Source organism: Oncorhynchus mykiss, chromosome 7 (genome assembly GCF_013265735.2).
Source record: "Oncorhynchus mykiss isolate Arlee chromosome 7, USDA_OmykA_1.1, whole genome shotgun sequence".
NCBI classification, from domain to species: domain Eukaryota; kingdom Metazoa; phylum Chordata; class Actinopteri; order Salmoniformes; family Salmonidae; genus Oncorhynchus; species Oncorhynchus mykiss.
The window spans coordinates 391992-405895 of NC_048571.1; the positions used below are offsets into that span (position 1 = coordinate 391992).

The 13904-nt window shown below is 41.8% G+C and overlaps 1 protein-coding gene across 1 annotated transcript; it reads right to left on the reverse strand.

The window, feature by feature from the left end:
• Positions 1-1099: 1099 nt before the first annotated feature.
• Positions 1100-11341, reverse strand: LOC110515905 (zinc finger protein 501-like). Its single transcript, XM_036981905.1, has 3 exons — positions 10954-11341; positions 4904-5152; positions 1100-2943 (listed from the first exon to the last, which is right to left on the reverse strand). The coding sequence occupies exons 1-3, from the start codon at positions 11054-11056 to the stop codon at positions 2012-2014; spliced, it is 1284 nt and encodes a 427-aa protein (XP_036837800.1). The 5' UTR covers positions 11057-11341; the 3' UTR covers positions 1100-2011.
• Between the last annotated feature and the right edge of the window lie 2563 nt (positions 11342-13904).

Sequence of the window (13904 nt, forward strand, 5' to 3'; positions counted from 1 at the left end):
AGACACTGGACAGGGTTTTTTTTTAATCATGTGTACAAAAAAAAGAATTTTGACACTTGAAACAAGCAAGTGAAAAATGATAATTTCAAGTGTTAAGACGTGTTCCGGTAAAACGATTTGAAACTCTTGGCCTTCAATATCTGACAGCTCGAGTTCTCACCCCTGTGGTTCGAAAACGTGGCATCATAGTTCTGTCAAGCCGCTTTGCTGACAACGAACCATCTCGCGACCCGGGTATTCAGCCAATCAGCAGCTGCCGCTGCAGTTGAGAGTAACTTTGGGCAAAACAAAAAGATTGAAGTGCCTTTGCACGTGGTATGGTAGCAGGTGCCAGGCACATCCAGCCAACTTGACACAACTAGGAAGCATAGGAGTCAACATGGGCCAGCATCCCTGTGGAACGCTTTCGACACCTTGTAAAGTCCATGTCCCTAGATTTGAGGCTGATCGGAGGGCAAAAAAGGTGTAACTGAATATTAGGAAGGTGTTATTAATATGAAATACCTGTTATGCTGATGACACAACATAAACACTACCATGGATACCTGCTATGCTCATGAGGAAACGTTATAATCATTACCATAGCTGCAGGAAGTAGAGGTGCTGGGCTCCAGTCACAATAAGGACCCAGTGACTGTAGGTTTGGATGACAGGCAGGCTGGGTTTGTCCTCACTGTCAACTCTGGGTAGGATCCTAGTCCGGAATAGAAGTCGGAGCTCAACCTCTTGGTTCTCCCCTGTGCAGGCCACACCCCCTCCTCCCATTGTTACTGTATGTATGAACACAATTTGAACAATGGCTTCCTAAAATGCTGTGGTGCTTACTAACACACTAGGAAAGGTTTTGGTAGACGTGGGCCATCACAGGTGAGTTCTCAGCTCTTCCACTCTGAACAATGAGGCGGGGAGGGGTTCTGGTAGATGTGGACCATCACAGGTGAGTTCACAGCTCTTCCACTCTGAATAATGAGGCAGGGAAAGCGTAACACAAGCTTCCTCTCTGGTTCCATTCCCCAATAGTAAGTGGATCATACTTGAATTGTGGTAGTAATATTGTCCCTGGACTCTGGCACCATAGAAAACACATTACAAAATAAAATAACATTTATTTAAATATGAAGACATGTCCTTTATACTGCAAAACACGATTTGTATGTATTGTAGAACATCCTGGGGACTAATTGGCATGTATAGGTGTAGTGACATGTATTCAGTAGATACATAGACATTTACATTAGTTTGAATAACATCAATTAAACAAAACACATTACATTGTCTGTATAGATAACCCAAAGTTTGACCAGCACAAATTCATGTAGAATATTTATTTTTAATTAGCATATCAAGTTCAATGCAGTTAACCAAATACATTTGATGACAAATAATAAATCTAGTAAGACAATTGAATAAACATGTAGTCGTTTCAAAGTATGTGTATCATTAAAACAAAAGTTACTTCGTAGTAAAAAAAAAGAATCCACCCAAACTAATGGTGAAGACTGATCACACCATCTCTGACCCATGTTGTGTCTACCAGCTCATTTCCACAGAGAACTGATCATCACACCATCTCTGACCCATGTTGTGTCTACCAGCTCATTTCCACAGAAAACTGATCATCACACCATCTCTGACCCATGTTGTGTCTACCAGCTCATTTCCACAGAGAACTGCAGAGGGAAGCAGCACCACCCAGTCAACCATTAGACTCCATGGTTACAATGTGAGAAGCCTCAGAGGGCATTCAACCCTAAGGGGAAATTCAAGGTACTCTCAATATCTTTAGAGTAAAAGCTAAATTAAATAAATAAATACAACTGACATGGTGCTCACTGATCAGCAAAATAACAAGAAGCTAACATTCTATAACACGCCATTTCCTCTGCACAGTTCTCTCTCAGTGAGAAACAATAGGATCCCAATAGTGTTTTATTCTTTCTTAAATGTTATCAAATTCACTGTTACCACTTCATTTATGAGATGAGAATGAAGTGATGTAATGACTTTACTCTTAGCTGGTCTGAGAGAACTGATGAGGCTTCTCTCCTGTATGTATACGCTGGTGACATTTTAAGGTATCCAATCGGGTGAAACTCTTCCCACAATCAGAGCAGAAGTAAGGCTTCTCTCCTGTATGTATACGCTGGTGACATTTTAAGGTATCCAATCGGGTGAAACTCTTCCCACAGTCGGAGCAGAAGTAAGACTTTTGGTCTGTATGTATTCGCTGGTGACATTTTAACTTCTCCAATTGGGAGAAACTTTTTCCACAGTCAGAGCAGAAGTAAGGCTTCTCTCCTGTGTGTGTTCTCTGATGAACTGTTAGCTCAGATGATGTTGTGAAGCATTTTCCACAGTCAGAGCAGGAGTATGGTTTCTCTCCTGTATGTACACGTTCATGTACTTTTAAGGTATCCAATCGGGAGAAACTCTTTCCACAGTCAGAGCAGAAGTAAGGCTTCTCTCCTGTGTGTGTTCTCTGATGAACTGTTAGCTCAGTTGATGTTGTGAAGCCTTTTCCACAATCAGAGCAGGAGTATGGCTTCTCTCCTGTGTGTATCCGTTGGTGTTTTTTGAAGTTGCTCTGTTGAGAGAAACTCCTCCCACAGGCCGAGCAAGAGTAAGGCTTCTCTCCTGTATGTATACGTTGGTGTTTTTTTAAATTGCTCTGTTGAGAGAAACTCTCCCCACAGTCAGAGCAGTTGTAAGGCTTCTCTCCTGTGTGTACTCTCCGATGAACTGTCAGAGCCCTTGATGTTGTGAAACTCTTCCCACAGTCAATGCAGGAATACAGATTTTCTTCTGTGTGCATTTTTAGGTGTATTTTTAGCTTTGATAGAATTGGGAAAATCTCCTCACAATGTGGGCAGTGGTGAGACCTCTTAGCTCTGGGATCTTCCTGCTGTTGCTCTCTGGATGTAGAGAATGTCTCAACATGGTATCCTGTGTGAACAACAGAAGAATCAGTGGGTGTGATATACACTGACCGCCAAAACATTAGGAACACCTGCTCTTTCCATGACAGACTGACCATGTTAAAGCTATGATTCCTTATTGAGGTCACTTGTTTAATCCACTTCAATCAGTGTAGACGAAGAAACAAATTAAAATGATTTTTAAGGCTTGATACAATTGTGACATGGATTGTGTATGTCTGCCATTCAGAGGGTGAATGGGCAAGACAAAATATTGAAGTGCCTTTTAACGGGGTATGGTAGTAGGTGCCAGGCGCACCAGTTTGTGTTAATAAATGCAATGCTTCTGGGTTTTTCCATGTGCAAAAATTTCCTGTGTGTGTGAAGAATGGGTCCACCACCCAAAAGACATTTAGCCAACTTGACACAACTGGGAAGCATTGGAGTCGACATGCGCCATCATCCCTGTGGAAAGCTTTCCACACCTTGTAGATTCCATGCAACTCAACATGTGGAAGGTGTTCTTAATGTTTTGTACACTCATTGTACATGTCAATCAAATACATTTTATGCACTTTTTACATCAGCAGTTGGCACAAAGTACTTATACAGAAATCCAGCTTAAAAACACCAATAAGAAAGCGGCTAAGAAAAACTCCCCAGAACACAGGAACACTAGGAAGAAACCTAGAGAGGAACCAGTCTGAGGGGTGGCCAGTCCTCTTCTGGCTGTATTGGGCGACATACAGCGAGGGAATAAAGTATTTTATCCCCCTGCTGATTTTATACGTTTGCCCACTGACAAAGAAATGATCAGTCTGTCATTTTAATGTTTATTTGAACAGTGAGAGACATGTTTGCAAATGTATTAAAAATAAAAAACAGAAATTCCTTATTTACATAAGTATTCAGACACTTTGCTATGAGACTCAAAATTGAGCTCTGGTGCATCCTGTTCCCATTTATCATCCTTGAGATGTTTCTACAACTTGATTGGAATCCACCTGTGATAAATTCAATTGATTGGACATGATTTGGAAAGGAACACACCTGTGTATATAAGGTCCCACAGTTGACAGTGCATGTCAGAGCAAAAACCAAGCCATGAGGTTGAAGGAATTGTCCGTAGAGCTCTGAGACAGGATTGTTTCGAGGCACCCATCTGGGGAAGGGTACCAACAACATTTCTGCAGCATTGAAGGTCTCCAAGAACACAGTGGTTTCCATCATTCTTAAATGGAAGAAGTTTGGAACCACCAAGACTATTCCTAGAGCTGGCCGCCCGGCCAAACTGAGCAATCAGGGGAGAAGGACCTTGGTCAGGGAGGTGACCAAGAACCCGATGGTCACTCTGACAAAGCTCCAGAGTTCCTCTGTGGAGATGGGAGAACATTCCAGAAGTACAACCATCTCTGCAGCACTCCACCAATCAGGCCTTCATGGTAGAGTGGCTAGACGAAGCCACTCCTCAGTAAAAAAGGCACATGACAACCCGCTTGGAGTTTTCCAAAAGGCAACTAAAGACTTTCAGACCAGGAGAAACAACATTCTCTGGTCTGATGAAACCAAAATGTTGGCCTGAATGCCAAGCGTCACATTTGGAGGAAACCTGGAACCATCCCTACAGTGAAGCATGGTGGTGGCAGCATCATGCTGTGGGGAGGTTTTTCAGCAGCAGGGACTGGGAGACTAGTCAGGATGGAGGAAAAGATGAACAGAACAAAGTACAGAGAGATCCTTGATGAAAACCTGTTCCAGAATACTCAGTACCACAGACTGGGGAGAAAGTTGACCTTGTCTACTTCACTTTAGTCTACTCTCTGATCACTCCAGACAGCCCAGTGAATCAAACATGCTGACAATACTGGTGTCAAACCATGCAAGTCTCAGTAGCATGAAATAACATTTACCTTCTCTACTGCAACTTTTCATACACAGCGGGAAGTTGGAATGAACAACAAACTTAGTTAGATAGAACCTGCTCTTACCATGAGAAACAGATTTCCCAATCTTCTCCTCCTCTTCTTCATCTTTAATGTTGACATTCAGCTCCAGTGTTTGACTGCAGTCCTCCAGCTTCACTGATGTCATCTCTGGATCCTGCAGTGCAAAATGGGCTCCACTGTCACAATCAGGACCCAGTGACTGTAGGTTTGGAGTCAGTGTGGAAGGAGAGAGGCAGGCTGGGTTTGTCCTCACTGTGGATGTTACCGGAATCAGACTTAATCCGCGTTGGCCTGTAGTAATAAAGAGAAACGGACACAAAAGTTATTGTCTTGACAGTTCTGGCACTTACTTTATTCTCTTAAAAATATTTTGTTTTTTCCTTGTTCAATTATCGAATTTCAATGAATCAGGTTGCTATGCATAGACTACAAAACATTAATTCACATTAGACGAGTGCACACTTTAAATTACACAACGTAAGTGCACTTAACCTATAGTAGATTTCCTACATTTACATCAATGCATAAATGACTCAAGCCATTAAGGTTGCAGTGTTTGAGGAAGCACGATGAATAATTTTCTTGAATAACGTCGTCTTCACTGTATTATTTCACCTACAAAAAAACGATTGTTTCTATCTATAATGTGAAATACAATGTGTCCGAATATTATTACACATGTAATTTTTTTTAAACAAAAATAAAAGATAAACATTGCATTTAGCCTCACAACTGTAGGGCAACCGTGGAATTGTCGCTCTCTGGTGCATCTGCACTGCCCGCACGCAGACAGAGCTGTCCCAGCCATTTTAAAAACTCGCGAATTTTACACAAAACCAATAACATGTAAAAGGAGCTCAGAAATCGAAAATAAATAATTTATTGAAAGGTAATTTCATAATTTATGTTCATTGACTGACGTATAAAATTGTATTAGCCACGTTTTCCACTCACTCGGTTTGAAGCAAAATAACACACAACCTTTACCAAACGTGATAATTTGTTACCTAGCACGTTATGACATGTTATTTTGATATTAGACAGTTTAAACGTGCAATTACATACCTGTAGTAATACATTTAAAAAAACGGACACAAAAGGTATCTTGACAACACAGTTCTAGTTTCGGCCTTCCCGGAACTTCTTGTTCCAACACTACAACCAAAGATGTTTTAAGTTCAGTTGTAACGTCACAAGCACAGTGAAATGCCTTTCTTGCAAACTCCAAACCAAATAATGCAATTATCAATAACCATATTACTAGAAAAAAAATACACAAGAAATAAGAATAGGAAATACACAAGTAAGTATACTATATATACAGCAAATAGTTAAAAAGTCAGTTCCAATACCATATTTAGATGTGCAGGGATACTGGAGTGATGGAGGTAGATATGTAAGGGGACTAGGCAACAGGATAAGATAAACAGAGTAGTAGCAGCTTGTATGTGAGTGGGTGTGTAGTCAGTATAAATGTATGTGCGTACTGTGTGTGAAAGGAGAATGTGAAAATCTGAAAATTGCACCATCTATTCCTGCACCTACACACTATCCCCCAGAACCCACCACTTTAGCCCTAAATGATCCTACAACAGGCCATCCGCCGTGGAGGATGGAACCCCTTCCCTCAAAACTGACTGTAGATCTTCTGTACTAAAATCTCACACCCAAATATTTCTCTGCTGCTGCAACTACCACATGTACCTTCTGTGATTTCCACTCCACCAGTGCAGTGCAGTTCATCACCATGGTTATAAACGCAACATATCCAACCTTACTAAAACTCATCCTCTCTGGATCTTTCTTTTTTCAGACCAACTCACTGGGAGGCTCCCTTGCCCTTGGGCTACCCTCTACTCTCTTTATTGTCTCAGCATAGGAAACGTTCTGCCCCACTCAAACTGACAATTTCAACCGGTCTCTCTCACAAGCCAGTTCAGATCCTCAGCTGCATTGGCAACCCCACAGTTGACACACAGTGCTTTCTGTATCCCAACCGTACACTCCCTCTACTAGGCCCTCCTGCACTTTCCTCACATAGTGGGATCTCTCTTCTACACACTGCTGCAACATGATAGGATTATTGGCACCTAAAGCACCGTAATGAACTCAGAACACAGGCCCTCACAGAACACCAAATATAACCTAACCTTTTCAGGTAGCAACTCGGTCAAAGCTCAAGACAGACTTTTCTCAGTCAAGCCATTGCCACCGGGTCTATGTCTCACCAAACGGCTGGCAACAAACACTAGGAATATTCCTTTTCATTTGATACCCCTCTACCCCACTGATCCCCCCTTTGAGCGGGGCCCTACTCCGGAGAGCAAAGCACCCCACAGGTTGAGACCCGAGCCGCGTGACTTGAAGCATCCGCTTCCTCTGGGCGGTGGATAAGCAAAAAAAAAATCAAAACAATTCCACTTCTCGAAACTTTGTAACACAGATATAACCATTCCCAGTTTGTTCTTTCCCCAACTTGACAAAACGTATGGGTGGGCTAAAAATCAAGAATCAACGCTTTCCAAAAGTCTGACTCCTACCTGTCTGATAGGATTCTCAGGGCAAACGTTGGAAGTCTCACCTACACCCTGTGGCGTAAAGTACTCTTCTTTTTTACCACTTTTACTTCACTACAGTAAAGAAAATGTCCTGGAACAATAGAGATGGTATTCAGCCCAGAGTCCAGGGACCAGAGTAATGAGGGACCAGAGTAATGAGCGACAGGAGTAATGAGCGACCGGAGTAATGAGCGACCGGAGTAATGAGCGACCGGAGTAATGAGCGACCGGAGTAATGAGCGACCAGAGTAATGAGCGACCAGAGTAATGAGCGACCAGAGTAATGAGCGACCAGAGTAATGAGCGACCGGAGTAATGAGGGACCAGAGTAATGAGGGACCAGAGTAATGAGCGACCAGAGTAATGAGCGACCGGAGTAATGAGCGACCGGAGTAATGAGCGACCAGAGTAATGAGCGACCAGAGTAATGAGCGACCAGAGTAATGAGCGACCGGAGTAATGAGCGACCAGAGTAATGAGCGACCGGAGTAATGAGCGACCAGAGTAATGAGGGACCAGAGTAATGAGGGACCAGAGTAATGAGGGACCAGAGTAATGAGCGACCAGAGTAATGAGCGACCAGAGTACTGGGTCACTGGGTCCTGATTGTGACAGTGGAGCCCACTATGATAAATGTTGACACACCAAATGATGACCACCAATCAGAGACCACTATGATGACACACCAAATGATGACCACCAATCAGAGACCACTACGATGACACACCAAATGATGACCACCAATCAGAGACCACTATGATGACACACCAAATGATGACCAGAGACCACTATGATGACACACCAATCAGAGACCACTATGACACACCAAATGATGACCACCAATCAGAGACCACTATGACACACCAGATGATGACCACCAATCAGAGACCACTATGATGACACACTAAATTATCCAACTTGAATAAACGCTTGGCGGTAAGGATACCGTGGTCTACAATGATACGGATATCACTTATTATTGTTATCTATATAACACATTGATGTGAATCACACTGCTGCTCTCTCATTCAGCTATTAGCGCCTTACAGACTGTGGTTGTTGTGGATGGCTGTTCACAAATCTAAATGTGTATTTGAATCCAATAATGGTTTAATTCAAGAAGTTTATGCTGCCTGTCAATCATTGATTTTGAAACCAGTGGACAGCCATGAAAAATTCACTCTTGCAACAGCAGCGTAGTGTGGATCCAAGCCTATGGAATAACAGCAGCTTAGTGTGGATCCAAGCCTATGGAATAACAACAGCATAGTGTGGATCCAAGCCTATGGAATAACAGCAGCATAGTGTGGATCCCAGCCTATGGAATAACAGCAGCGTAGTGTGGATCCAAGCCTATGGAATAACAACAGCATAGTGTGGATCCAAGCCTATGGAATAACAACAGCATAGTGTGGATCCAAGCCTATGGAATAACAACAGCATAGTGTGGATCCCAGCCTATGGAATAACAGCAGCATAGTGTGGATCCCAGCCTATGGAATAACAGCAGCGTAGTGTGGATCCAAGCCTATGGAATAACAACAGCATAGTGTGGATCCAAGCCTATGGAATAACAACAGCATAGTGTGGATCCAAGCCTATGGAATAACAACAGCATAGTGTGGATCCCAGCCTATAGAATAAAAGTGGGGTTTTTAATGCCCAATCTAATTCATGTTGATAAAAATAAAACATCCATTGGCCTAATGGACACATGCTCAAACTTGCACACTTTTAATAGACTTAGAGGGGCAATCTGTTTAGGGACTTATACATTCTATATACACAGTACCAGTCAAAGTTTGGACACGTCTACTGATTCAAGGGTTTCTTTATTTTTACTATTTTCTACATTTTAGTATAATGAAGACATCAAAACCATGAAATAACATAAGGAATCATGTAGTAACCAAAAAAAAAAAAGTATTTTTTATATTTCAAAGTAGCCACCCTTTGCCTTGACAGCTTTGCACACTTGTCAAAGCATGCCATTCCACGAGCGCAGCATTTATTTTTCAACTAAATCAGTCCTCTGAGACAATAAATAGTAGGGCTGGCTAATAAGTCCTTCGTTTTGGTGTCGTGCTCAGGTAAAACTATTTGGCTCATCTATACTTCCAAGTCCTATTGTTGAAGATCAAGGGGTATAACATTTATTGGACTGACTGGAATTCTGATAGACTTTGGTTTTTAATGTAAAGATATAATTTAATCATATAATTACATGTAGTAGAAAGCAACGGGTTAGAAGAAGCCTACATAACCAGCCCATAAAGTAAAATTTAACATCCATATATTGCCAGCTATGTAAACTTTAACATTGCAGGATAAATCAATAGATATCATTCAATTGGCAACATTCATTTGTATTATTCTAATGCCTCTTAATTAACGGGGAACGTAATCTAAAAGTAACGTAATGTAATCAGATTACGTTACTGAGTTGAGGTAATCCAAAAATTACGTTACTGACTATAATTTTGGACAGGTACCTTGTAACAGATTCCATTTAGAAAGTAACCCACCCAACCCTGCGTACACTGAGCTACCATACCGCCAGAGTTTGGACTTCTGTTTTTAAGCCAGAGGATGAGTCTGGGTTGTATTTCATTGTTAGTTTTACACAAATAATTGTACAGTTTTAGCTATAAAATTGAACTCTTTATTTAAAAAAATAAAAATAAAAAAAGATTGATGGTTATCATGTGCTCCTGAGTGGCTCAGCGGTCTAAGACACTGCATCGCAGTACTCGAGGAGTCACTACAGACACCCTGGTTTGAATCCAGGCTGTATCACAAGCTGTGATTGGGAGTCCCATTGGGCTGCACACAATTAGCCCAGCGTCGTCCAGGTGTAGGCGGTCATTGTAAATAAGAATGTGTTCTTAACTGACGTGCCTAGTTAAAAAGGTTGTCACCCTGAAAATAGCTACTAGGTATCTACTTCATACTAGGTTACCATGGCTACTAGGCAGCTACTTCATACTAGGTTGCCATGGCTACTAGGCAGCTACTTCATACTAGGTTGCCAGAGTAGTGCTTGTCAAGCAGGAGCGAAGGTCACTGTGTCCCTTTGTTGTTGTCGTTCATGTTTACCCCATTGAGTAGTAGACTATGTATACTTAACATAAATAAATGCAGTATGCAACTATTTCATACGATTTTACAAATCGGTAAATTGAAAGAAATGAATTAGGCCCTAATCTATGGATTTCACGACTGGGAATGCAGATATGCATCTCTTGGTCCCAGATGCCCATTTTTTTTAAAGGTCTCACAGTAGGCTTCAGGATCTCGTCACGGTATTTTTGTGCATTCAAACTTCCATCGATAAAATGCAATCATGTTCGTTGACCGTAGTTTATGCCTGCCCATAACAACACCACCACGGGGCACTCTGTTCACAACGTTATTAACATCAGCAAACCGCTCTCCCACACGACGCCATTCCCGATAGAAGCAGAATTCAACCTAGCATTAGACTGGGTCATAAATTATGGAGGTCTAATTTACGAAGATAGTGCCTGCTTTTACCATGATTGACACATTTCCCAATCTTCTCCTCCTCTTCTTCATCTTTAATGTTGACATTCAGTTTCAGTGTTTGACTGCAGTCTTCCAGCTTCACTGATTTCATCTCTGGATCCTGCAGAGCAAACTGGGCTCCACTGTCACAATCAGGACCCAGTGACTGAAGGTTTGAACTCGATGTGAAAGGAGAAAGGCAGACTAGGTTTGTCCTCACTGTTAATCTGTTAACTCCGAATTGGATCCCAGTCCTAAATAGACGTCTGAGATCAACTTCCTGGTTCTCCTGTGCATGCCACACCCCCCTCCCATTGTACTGTATGCATGAACACACTTTGAACAATGGCTTCCTAAAATGCTGTAGTGATAACACGATAGGAAAGGTTGTGGTAGACGTGGCACATTACAGGTGAGTTCTTCGATTATGTTTAACGGCTGTTGGCATCCAATAAATGTTGCACTACCGCCACCTACTGGACTGGAGTATAACTCTCTTATACATTGCTTGAAAGTTATTTCATAGTTTTGATGTCTTCACTGTTATTCTACAATGTAGAATTTTTTTTTTTTTTAAATAAAGAAAAACCCTGGAAGGAGTAGGTGTGTCCAAACTTTTGACTGGTACTGTACATTTATGTTAATCCATTTATGTGTTCTTCACTGACGTGCCTAGTTAAAAAGTAGTTTTTTTTTTATTTAAGTGCAGCTGTCACCCTGAAAGTAACCCACCCAACCCTGCATACATTGAGCTACTGTAACAGTATAACTTTAGACCGTCCCCTCGCCCATACCCGGGCGCGAACCAGGAACCCTCTGCACACATCAAAAACAGTCACCCTCGAAGCATCGTTACCCATCGCTCCACAAAAGCCTCGGCCCTTGCAGAGCAAGGGGAACTACTACTTCAAGGTCTCAGAGCAAGTGACGTCACCGATTAAAACGCTATTTAGCGCGAACACCGTTAACTAGCTAGCCATTTCACATCGGTTACACTACCATACCGCAAGAGTTTGAACTTCTGTTTTTAAGCCAGAGGATGAGTCCGGGTTGTATTTCATTGTTAGTTTTACACAAATAATTAATTAGCATTAGCATGAAATAACATCTACCTTCTCATTGAAACAGTTCTACTGCAACTTTTCATACACAGTAGGAAGTTGGAATGAACAACATACATTTAGTAAGATAAAACCTGCTCTTACCATCATAAACAGATTCCCCAATCTTCTCCTCCTCTTCTTCATCTTTAATGTTGACATTCAGCTCCAGTGTTTGACTGCAGTCTTCCAGCTTCACTGATGCCATCTCTGGATCCTGCAGAGCAAACTGGGCTCCACTGTCACAATCAGGACCCAGTGACTGTAGGTGTGGAAGGAGAGAGGCAGGCTGGGTTTGTCCTCACTGTTGATGTTACCTGTAGTAATAAAGAGCAACTACACAAAAACTGTCTTGGCAGTTCTGGCACTTTCTTTATTCTCTAAAATTACATTCTATTTTTTCTTGTTCAATTATCTCATTTCAATAGATCAGGTAGCTAAGCATTGACAACAAAACATGAATTAATTCACATTAGACACAAATTACACACTAAATCACAACGTAAATACACTTAGAGTAGATTTCCTACATTTACATAAACCATTAAAGACCCAAAACCATTTAGGTTGCAGTTGTTGTTTTAATTAAGCAGCACAATGAACTATTTTCTGGAATAACCTGGTCTTCACTGTATTATTTCAATCACAAAAAAAACTATTGTCTTTCCCGTTCACACCATAGTAACAATTATAGATAGAAAGAACTGAATGTGTCTGAATATTGCTACACATGTGAAAAATGGATAAACATTACATTCATCTTCAAGCCAGTAGTGTAGCTGTGAATTTGTCTCTCTCTGATGCACGAGCACTGCCTGCACCGAGGTCCGTTGAAGCAGACCAAGTGGGCGCCACCATTTTACCAGCTTGTGAATTTTACACAAAACCAATGTCAAACGAACTCAGAAATATCAAATACTTGTATTTTTTATAAAATTACCTTTTAAGAAATGATGTACAGTCACTCAGACAAACCCAGTCTCTAGTTTATGTGACTTGAAAAATAGATTTCATCACGTTCTTCACTCACTCGGTTTGACACAAAAATAACACATAAAACCTTTACCAAACATGATAAAAACGTTAAGTTATTTGTTACCTTTTGATATTAGAACGTTTAAACGTGCTATTACATACCAGTAGTAATGCATTTGAAAGCGACACAAAAGTTATCGTCTTGACAACACAGTTAAGGCGCCTGCCCAGAACTTCCTGTTCCCCCACAACCACCAAAGATGTATCTGTACACCTATACACAATCCCCCCAAAAAACCTCCACCCCATCCCACTTACTTTGGCCCTAAACGATCCTCTCTCACAGTGTTTTACCTGTTTTATTTTGTTCGTGGGGGGCAGGTAGCCTAATGGTTAGAGTGCTGGGCCAGTAACCGAAAGGTTGCTGGATCAAATCCCCAAGCTGACATGGTAACAATCTGTCGTTCTGCCCCTGAGCAAGGCAGTTAACCCACTGTTTCCCGGGAGCCGAAGACGTCGATTAAGGCAGACCCCTGCACCTCTCTGATTCAGAGGGGTTTGGGTTAAACGCTGAAGACACATTTCAGTTGAACACTTTCCCTGTTTCTCTGCAGCTGCAACAGCCACCTGTACTTTCTGCTCCATCGGTGCCTTTGATCAGAAATCCAACCACACTAAAACGTATCCTCTCTTTAGGCCTACTCACTGGGAGGCTCCCAGTCAACTCGCTCACCCTTGGGATACCCTCTTCACTGCTTCAGCGTAGAGGAAACTTTCTGCCCAACTCGAACTCTGGCAATTTTAACCTGTCTCTCTCACAAGGCATTTCAGATCCTCAGCTGCATTGGCAACCCCCAGTTGACACACAGTGCTTTCTGTATCCCA

Bases quoted from the DNA above. Each gene is read 5' to 3' on its own strand.
- LOC110515905 (XM_036981905.1), bottom strand. From the start codon at position 11,056: ATGAAATCAGTGAAGCTGGAAGACTGCAGTCAAACACTGAAACTGAAT. The intron at 5,153-10,953 runs GTAAAAGCAGGC...TTATTACTACAG, and splicing joins TGGGAAATGTGTCAATCATG to GCCAACGCGGATTAAGTCTG. The intron at 2,944-4,903 runs GTAAGAGCAGGT...TTGTTCACACAG, and splicing joins TGGGAAATCTGTTTCTCATG to GATACCATGTTGAGACATTC.